Source organism: Drosophila busckii, chromosome 3L (assembly GCF_011750605.1).
Source record: "Drosophila busckii strain San Diego stock center, stock number 13000-0081.31 chromosome 3L, ASM1175060v1, whole genome shotgun sequence".
Classification (NCBI taxonomy): domain Eukaryota; kingdom Metazoa; phylum Arthropoda; class Insecta; order Diptera; family Drosophilidae; genus Drosophila; species Drosophila busckii.
This window is the reverse complement of record NC_046606.1, coordinates 14,210,659-14,220,366: the sequence shown is the minus strand read 5'-3', so window position 1 is coordinate 14,220,366 and position 9,708 is coordinate 14,210,659. Positions and strand designations below refer to the sequence as shown.

At 38.5% G+C, this 9,708-nt stretch overlaps 1 protein-coding gene across 1 annotated transcript; it reads left to right on the top strand.

Annotated features, from left to right (window-relative positions):
• Positions 1 to 363: 363 nt before the first annotated feature.
• On the top strand, positions 364 to 3,112 carry LOC108599143 (proton-coupled amino acid transporter-like protein CG1139). The gene is made up of 9 exons (XM_033293645.1): positions 364 to 585; positions 1,125 to 1,238; positions 1,303 to 1,453; positions 1,528 to 1,649; positions 1,816 to 2,042; positions 2,098 to 2,228; positions 2,289 to 2,467; positions 2,573 to 2,748; positions 2,806 to 3,112. Exons 1-9 carry the CDS (start codon positions 581 to 583, stop codon positions 3,048 to 3,050), a joined length of 1,350 nt encoding a protein of 449 aa, XP_033149536.1. The 5' UTR covers positions 364 to 580; the 3' UTR covers positions 3,051 to 3,112.
• The last annotated feature ends 6,596 nt before the right edge of the window (positions 3,113 to 9,708 follow it).

The following is a 9,708-nucleotide window of genomic DNA, read 5'->3' as shown; positions in this document are numbered from 1 at the left end:
TTTAACTATATAATTTGAAACATTTCTGAAAATATGTCGTTAAAATATTTTAAGTTTACCAACTAGTACATTAAAGATTATATTTTCTTGATAATATTAAATTGTTTTTACAGAGGTTTGAAATTGCTATTGAAATCTATGCTAAGGTCTCATAGATTCGATATAGCTTTTCTTAAGAGGAAATATTTAAGATATGAGATACTTCTGTCGGTAAAGTATTTCAAGTTGAACACTAGCGCATTAAAGCTTATATTTTTTTATTGCCAATATTACTATCGCAATTTTTATCTCGTAAACATGAAAAGTTTAACTTACGTAGTGCTGCTTAGCCATGCCGTTAATTAGTTGGTAGCTAACCGTTGAGCTGCTCGTTTGCACACTCTAAAAAATAACGGCTTATAACTAATGCAAACTACGCGTAGCACGCAAAGTAGTTAACTCACATCCTAGTCATACCCACTGAGTGTTAGTCGAAAGTGTATCTCCATTATCTTAACAATCGCGTGTGTGATAAACGATTTATGTTCTGTTGCTGCAAGCAGCAGTAGCTTTATCAAATAATTTTATTTCCCAGCTGACAATGCAGTGAGTAAATTACCCAAAGTGTTGCGGCTATAAAGTATTAGCTAACGGATAAGCTAACAAAGATGACAATAATTTTTATTGCATTGCTTATTACACGCTCTAACTCATTTAAAAAGTTTTTTTTTGAATGAGCTTGACACCAAAACAACCATAAAGATTAATATAAGTAGATAAAATCTACGAAATTAGCTAGAGAAATTGTAAATAAATAATATTTAGAGTCGTTTTGCAAGCATTTACTTGCAAAAAAAACTTCATTTCATTAGTGGCAAAGTATTAACAAGAATTGGTCAAAATTTACGATTATGAATTATCATGTGCACGTTTAAAAATCCATTAAGTCTTATGGCTAGCGTTGCAGAAGTAATAATTCTTTTATGATTATCGATTTCTTGTGGCCTCATAAATATTTATAATTGTGTTTGGTTGCTTTATCAGGCTCAATAAAATCTTTGATACAAACGCGCTTGTGTCGCCCCTCAGTGCACTGACTTAAATCAAAACTATAACATATACTCTACTATATATATTTATCTTAGCGACAACGATAATAAGAATGGCACAATTGTATATCCGACAAGTGCCAAGGCTAAATTGGATACCAACGATGATTACGATCCGCATATGCATCGCAATGTGAAGAATCCAACCAAGTGAGTGAGCTAAGCGCAATTTGTTAAGCTTTTTAAATAAAAAACATTCTTCATTTTTGTTTAGCAACTGGCAGACCTTTGCGCATTTCCTGAAGGCTTCCATAGGCACTGGAGTGCTGGCCATGCCCAGCGCCTTTGCGCATGCGGGTTACATTAATGGCGTCATTCTTACGATACTTATAGGCTCTTTGGCTTTGTATTGTTTGCATATATTGGTAAGTAAGCTAATTAAGTGAGAACTAATGATGTAGTGATTGTCATTTTGTAACCCGTTATTCTGTTTTTGTAGATAAACTCGATGTATGAGCTTTGCAAGCGTGAGCGTGTGCCCTACGTAAGCTTTTCGGATGCCATGAAGTTGGGCTTACAACAAGGTCCGCCCGCATTACGTTGTCTAGTGCCTATTGCTACGTAAGTTGTAATACACTTTGATAGATTTATAATGCCAAAAATTTTACAACGTTTAGATAAATAGCTGATGAATTATTCACACTTAAAAGTTGTATAAAGAGTGCACTCAACTACGCACTTGGCTCTTTTATTAAATCAAATTTGCATTTCCCTTTCTATTTCACAGTCCCTTTGTTGACGGTTTCCTGGCCTTCTATCACTTTGGCATTTGCTGCGTCTATGTTGTCTTCATAGCGGAGAGCATCAAACAGCTTGTGGATGAGCATTTGGTCGTCTGGGACGCACGCATACATATGTGTCTGCTGATAGTGCCACTGCTGCTAATCTACAGCATACGCAACTTGAAAGTGTTAGCGCCATTTTCGAGCGGCGCCAACTTGTTGCTATTTGTAGGTAAATATTTTGATTTATTATCTATGACACTTTAACTACAAGTTGTTATTTACAGGCTTCGGCATGGTTTTGTATTATATATTTGATGATTTGCCGCCGCTAAGTGAGCGCGAGCCTTTTGTTGAAGTAAGCAAGCTGCCAACGTTCTTTGGCACAGTGTTGTTTGCCTTGGAGGCGGTGGGCGTGGTGCGTATACTTAATGCAGCAACTGTATAATTGGCTGTTCTAACTAAAGTTCGTTTGCAGATTTTGGCTATAGAGGAAAATATGGCTACGCCGCGCGCCTATGTCCAGCCCTGCGGCATTATGAACTGGGGCATGTCCATTGTCTTGTTCTTATATGTGCTGCTGGGCTTCTTTGGCTACTGGAAATATGGCCCAGAGGCGCTTGGCAGCGTGACATTGAATATACCTCAAGAGAAAATGTGAGTTGAGCACTTGTAAAGTCTTAAGTGCTTGAGGTTATCAATTTAATTTGAAGTGCATTTAATCTTGCATTCTTATGCTTTACACTTTGTTTTTGTTTACAGTATGGCTCAGGTGGTTAAGATATTCTTTGCCATTACTACATATATATCATATGCGCTGCAGGGCTATGTCACAGCAAATATTGTGTGGGGCAAATATCTGAGCAAACGCATTAAAGATACATCCAAGCATACGCTATTCGAGCTGCTCTTTCGTGCCTGCATTGTGCTGTTGACTTGTAAGCTGGCAGCAAAGCTTAAAATGAATGTAATTTTCTCACATTTTTAATTTACAGTTGCCTGCGCCGTTGCCATACCAGACTTGTCCGTGTTCCTATCGCTTGTGGGCAGCTTTTGCTTATCCATATTGGGTCTTATTTTTCCAGCTCTGCTGCAAATCTGTGTGCAATATGAAACTGGCTATGGACGCTTTAATTTTAGACTCTGGTGCAATTTGTTGCTATTGCTGTTTGGCTTCTTTGGCGGCATTGTGGGCACCTATGTGAGCATTGTGGATATTATTAACGCCTTTAGCAATTAACTTTAACGTTTAGTCAATAAAACTGTAGATTAGTCAAGTTTCAAACCAGCAGCAACAGCAAATGTTATGCAGCCCTGGTCAGCATATAACGTCATTAGCTTGCAGCTTATGCAAATCATTTGTGCCTTGGCCTATGTCAACTGATTTTGCTTTGTAGCTGTTGCACACCTGTTTGGCCTGCTAATTATTGCCGCTTGCGTAAATATTGCCCGAAAACAGTTTGGCAGCCACTGTGCTGTGTGCAACGTCAAACAGTCGAAATTCTTTTAACTTTTAATTAAAAGCTAAGCTATTCGCTGAGCGGCTACAGTCATTTGCTACGGCATGGTAAGCATGTGTGTGGGTCCAACACTTGGACAGTCCGACAAGCCGCACGTGCCCCGTGTGTGTGTGTGTGTTCTGCTCTTATACTTGTGCTCCACACTGGGCAAATGCAACGAACTGTAATTAAATGCAACCGCAATTAACACAAAAGCGCCCGCAGGTCAAAATGGCAGACAGACATCTCTACCCCCAAACCCATTACCATTGAGCTCGCTTGCGTGCCCCCACTGCTCCCACTGCTGGTCACAAAACTGCTGCCAGTTCTTGCAATTTATTTACAATGTTTTGTGCACAGGTTGCTTGCTTGCTATCTCGCTCGCACTCTGGGCATTACTTGTAGTGTCCTTGCTGCTTGCTCGTTGTCTTCTGCAGGCCACCGCAGTGCCGCAAATGTCCGTTGGCCATAAGAAGCCAGTGAAGCTAAATGCACATTACCGTGCGAGGGTTGCCATATAAATAGCCAAGTGCCTACCACCTCTCTGACATTTATTTTAGGCATAATTCAATTAGTTTTGTTTATGCTGTAAAGCATTTTCCACTTGTTTAGCTCAGTATTAATAGTAGTAGAAATAAAAGGGGGACACACTTTGATTGAAGTAGTAGTTATAGTAAAAACTAGGTCACAATTGCAATATAAAAATAAGTACAAGTACTTGGAAGTACTATATTTAAATTATTAATAGACAAGTCAGAGTTTAAATAATTAAAATTGGAGATCACAAGCAACAAGTATATAAATCAAAATATTCAAGATAAATTGAAGTTTAGATAAACGAATATGCTGGTTAAGGTTCTGTGGACATCGATGACTATATCGATACTATCGATAAGAATAGGTAATATTTAATATATAATAATTATAATTGCGTAAGTATTAAACTTAACATATTAAAATATAAATCGGATTAATAAACTAGTGCTAGTTAAAGCTCTGAAGCCATCGATGACTATATCGATACTATCGATGAAACCAAACGTTTTAAGCAAACCCTTGCAGCTACCCGCGCAGTTAGCCTCGGCATGTGTTGAAATGCTGCACGCCTTTGTAGGTTTAATTACTCTTCTGACGGAAATAACACAACATTCGTTTTAAACAAAAAATGGCTACAACATAGAAAATGCACAATTGCAGACGGCATAGCAAAACCCACACAAAGAACGAGTGTGTGTCTGTCTTTGAAATGCAACACTTTTTGTTAAAGTTCTTGTTGTTTTATGGTTTTGAGGCTGAGAGCATTGAACGTAGTAGGAGCTTAAATTTCAGCCAAGCAATTTAAAAATCGAATATAGACGCTATCAAAAGGCATTTGCCTTTATTTGATTGGCCTTGCCAGCCAAGCTTACTGCTCTATTTAAGTCGTTGTTCTTGCCGCTATCGTTGCTGCTGCTGTTGCTGTTAGCTGAAACGCCCACGAACACACGCAATTTCAATAGATTCTTTCACTTTGAGCTGCTTTCAGTGGCAAATTAAATGACAAGTTTACTTGTTTGCCCCGCTGCTGTTATTGCGCTGACGTTTAGCATTCGAGTCATTTGCCCGTTTGAGCATTTTAATTATATTTGTGCAGGGCAGCGCAAACTTGACTTTGCCTTTCGCTTTTGGCTCAGTTGGCTATAAGGCTCGGAGAGCAAAATTGAATAATGCGCGCCGTGCTCAGTGGCAGCGGTAAGCATACATATATACCGTTATATGTTATATACATACATATGTGCAATGCATAAAAGTTAATTAGAAACTGACGCTGAAAATGCATTTTTAATTAAGAGCACAAAATTTTAACAAGCTGCCATATGAAACTGCAATTTCTATAGTTTCTTTTTTTGTTTGCCTTGCATTATAGTCTGCATATATTTGTTTATATATATGCTTCCATTTTGTTGCATACAATTCAGCGCAATCAGCGCTAAGTTTGCAGCTTCTATTGTGCATTTTGTTTGCTGTGCAGTTTGCTGTTTTAATCGGTTTTTACTTTGTAAAATATTTCGATTAAATCTCTTAAGCTTCGAACAGTAACTTTTGTAATAAGCTGCAATTTATAACAAATAGGGCAATAAATATTGTAAGCGCTTTATTTGGGGTTGCATTTGTTTTCTAAATTCAAGCAATTAATTTTGCAGTCATTTAAGCTAAACAAAGCGTGCCTGCCTGCCTGGCTTAACAAACACCTGTCATTTGATAACTGTTGTTTTTATGCTGTGGCGTAATTTTGGCTTTTCTGCAATTGTTTGCTTATGAGTGTGCCAGAGTGCAAGTATTTGCTCATTTAGAGACTCGGCGGCAACTGCTTAATTTGGACTCATTTTTATTCATTTTGCAGCATATTTTGGTTGCAGGCAGGCAGCGTCGAGAGTTTGCCACGTTTTGGCAATTTGTTAGCCTGCCAACGTTAACAACTGTGTGATGTTTCTATGTGTTGTCTATGTGTGTGTGTTGATTTATTTTACGCAATGCTAAGCATACACGTACACGTAGCTACAACCAACAATGGCAAACAAGGCGTCGCATTGTTTTGCGGCAAACGCTTTTGGTTTACTCTATTTATTTTTTGGGGGGCAGCATACAGACGCGTCTTTGTGTGCTGCCTACTACTACTTGCCACATCATCATCACCAAAAATCGTTGAACACTCTGTGGAAGCAGCAGCGCTATGAATAAATAACGAAGCCCTCGCACCAACCCCCCCCTCTCCCCTCTCATTCGAATGCCAACGGCTGCTGACGAGTTACATTTTAGTTAGAGAGCTCAGTGCGCATGTGATTTATGCTGCGTATAAATGAAAACTAAACTAGACGACAAGCCTCTGCTGTTGGTTGCAGCACATTGATTGTGGCTAATGTGGCCCCAACTCTCCAACAGGTAACAAATTTGCCTAAAAGCGGCGACAGCTGCCTTTGCTGCTGCTCCTGCTCCTGCAGGTGCTTTAAACATTTATGAGCAAGCGGCAACACGCAGATTCTATTGAGGCAGTTCACAAAGAAATTTGTGGCGCTGCCACATGTATAATTCATAAAGTTAAAGTGACCCCGTTGCGTATACGCAATAATCATACGCCCAGGCGCGCACATGCTCAGCTCAGCAGCTGTCCAAGGTCGTTGGCCTTGGAGAGCGATTCAAGCAATTGCAGTCTAGAGATATTTTGATATGCGGTCTGCCACAATTTTGACATGAACTGCTGAGCCCTTCTAAAGCCAGCAGACAGTCTGTGGTTTGGCCGATAAGCGCAGCTTACTGCGGCTGAGAAAATTTTGTGGAATTTGCATATTTGATAGACTTAAGCTCAATACAATTGTATGTGTGTAGGCATGGGCAAAGTTAAACTACACGTTGCTTGTTTAATTTGCTTTATATTTTTGAAAATTGATGTGCGCTTTATAAAAGTTGCAGCAACGCCCTTGACATCTTGTTCTAGTTGGCCTAGTAATGACAGGCAAGTCAAACTGCCAGCACACTTCAATCAATCATAGACTATAGGTGGGCGCCGAACAGCTGGTCGACTTAGTAAGTAGACGCCTGATAAGCCTGCTAAACAAGTTGGTCAAACTAAAAGTTCAGCAGCAGCCAGTTTGATAAATGAGCTTTAAACTATTGCGAAAATAAAGCTACTTATGCAAAATATGTGTAAATAGCTATGGGCTGTGTAAGCAAAGGCAGCGCGTGTGCGAACGTGGCGTATGAGTAATTGGTATTTGATTGAAGTAACAGTAACAGCAGTCAGAGGAGCAGCAGCCTTTAAGCGTGTCAATACTCATAAACAAGCTGCAAAGCACGTGGACCAAGCGCCTCTGTCTGATTTGTCTATATTTGGCTTGCTCTCTATGTATTTGTGTGTCTGTGTGTGTGTCTTTTACGCGTGTTGACATTCAATTTGGCAAAAGGAAAAAGTTTTCTTTGACACAATGTTTGCCATTTTGCATGCATTGCGTATTTTTATGAATCGCACGCAATCAACATTTTTATTGAATATGTGTTAATTTTTTTCTATATATATAAATAATTTTTTTTATATTTATGCACGTTTGATTAGTTAAATCAATTTGCTGATTACGCAGCCTAACGAGAAGTCAGCGCTAAGCTATTCAGGTGTAGCGGACAAAGTTTTTGGCAATTACTTTTGAGTGCTTGTCATAGTTAGTGCCAGGTTAAAAGCTCAATTTAAGCCACAGCAGCTACCGCAAACATATTTTGTCAATACAATGGCATAAGTTTGAAGCTAGTTTCAAGCTCTAGTTATCTTAATTAGCCTGCTGTCTAATTACAAGGTCAAAAGTTTTAATAAAAAAGCGAACTAAAAGTCGCTCAAAGCAAACACAGCGCAACTTTAAACAGTTTTGCCTGCAGCTCAGTTCTATTAGATCCATAAAAAAAGGCTATAGAGATAGTAAGCAGCTAGATAGCTGTAACGAACGATTATATCAATGTAAAAGCAATGCCAATTTTAGTTGAAATTCAAAACATTTCAGCAAGCCCATAAACAAGGCTAACTGCTGTCCGTAATTTAATTTGATGCTGATTCTGATAAGCGCCACCAACTTTTGTTCAGTGTATTGTCGAGCTGCAGCAATTTGTAGAACGCTATACTAAATGCTTGCTTTCACTTCTTAAGCACGCTTAGTTAATATTCATTACTCTATGTGGGCATGACATGCACAAAGTGCACGCCCCTCTGTGCCAACAATTTTTGGGCGGATTACAGTTGTTGTTGCTGTTGTTGTTTTGGCACCAAACCAAAAAAGATTTGGACGAGATTGCCACGCGGATTTGCAACTGAAACATCGCAGCGCCAGTAAGACGCCTTTGAGCTTTTGATTTCGTTAACATTTATGCAGACTTTTGCTCAATGCATGTCAAACGCAAAGCAAAATAAATACACAAAGGCAGGCACCCCACTTGCTTGACAAAAAAAAAAAAAGTAAAATATATGCGGGTTTTACCGGACCACAAAGAGCCGTTAAGTTTCGCTTGGGAGCTGCTAGTGCGTGGCATAATAAAAATATGCATGAGTATCGCACGCTTCGTTTAGTTGGCTCTGAGACACGCGTTGCCTTTGCAAAACACTCAAGTCTCACTTTGCTTCCTGCTGCTGCTGCTGCTGCTGCTGGAGGGGACAAATTTTATGCATTTTATACTCAAGGTCAGCTAAAGTTGCAGCAAGTGGGGGCTGTCTTGATTGAATAAACAGTGTGCGCAGCATTTAAATTTTTAACTCAAATATCCAGAGTTGGTTTTGCACTAGAAAATAACCAAAAAATGATGGTCTCTTGTGGTCAAAAGCATTGTATGCTATATTAATGCGTGTGTGTGTGTGTTTGCTGGTGTGTAAATGCCCAAAAGTGTGCTATGATTTTTTGTTGCTGCGCATTCGAACATGGCAACCGCAAACATTTATTGCCAGCTTTCATGTTAGCCTAACGCGCTCTTTGTTGCGTGTGTGTGTGTGTTTAAAAAATCATTTTTTACACACCGCTGCAGCGTAAAAAAAACTACACTACAATCTACAATCAGCTGAAGCTGCAGCTCAGCCCATAAGTTAGCTTCGCATATCGGATAGTTTCAATAGGCTTACATAGTTGTAAACAACAAAAGTGAGAACTAAAAGTATTTGCATTGTAAAAAAATAAATTGTTGTTCAAAAAGCTTTAAGTTGTGATAGTATTTAATTTTCGAATTGGATGCCAGTGTGCCCATATTTTAATTTAATTGCATTGCATTGCCTTCGATAGCATTAGCCTCAGCTTAAATGTTGAGATCCTAACAAAATTCGACTTTACTTTATCTACTGTATAATTTATTATGCAGTTTTCGTATTTGCAAACTCTGTCTTTGTGTAAAAAGTATTTAATTTTCGAATTCAAAACTATTTCAGTGTGCCCATAATCTAATTTAATTACATTGTTTTCCGAATGGAAAGCATTAGCCTTATCGTTAGCGATTCTAATTAGATACCTAATAGATAAACTGTATACAAAATTTAACTTTACTTTGTCTTCTGTATAAATTTAATACGCAGTTCTCGCATTAATTGTTTTATTCGCAAAGTCTCTGTTTCTGTAAAAAGTATTTAATTTTTGAATTCGAAACTATTTCAATCGCTTAATCGTTATCGCTTCGAATTAAATTTTTAGCTCTTCAATAATAAACTGTATACAAAATTCGACTTAGCTTTATCTTCTATATTCTATGTATAAATTTATTACGCAGTTCTCGAATTCATAGTTTTGTTTGCACATTCAAATGCGAACTTTCTCTCTCTATCTCTCTGTGTAAACTGTACGTGTTAGAAAAAACTGCGCTTGGGGGCTCTCTAGTGCTCTAGTGCCAAAAATCAATAGAAAG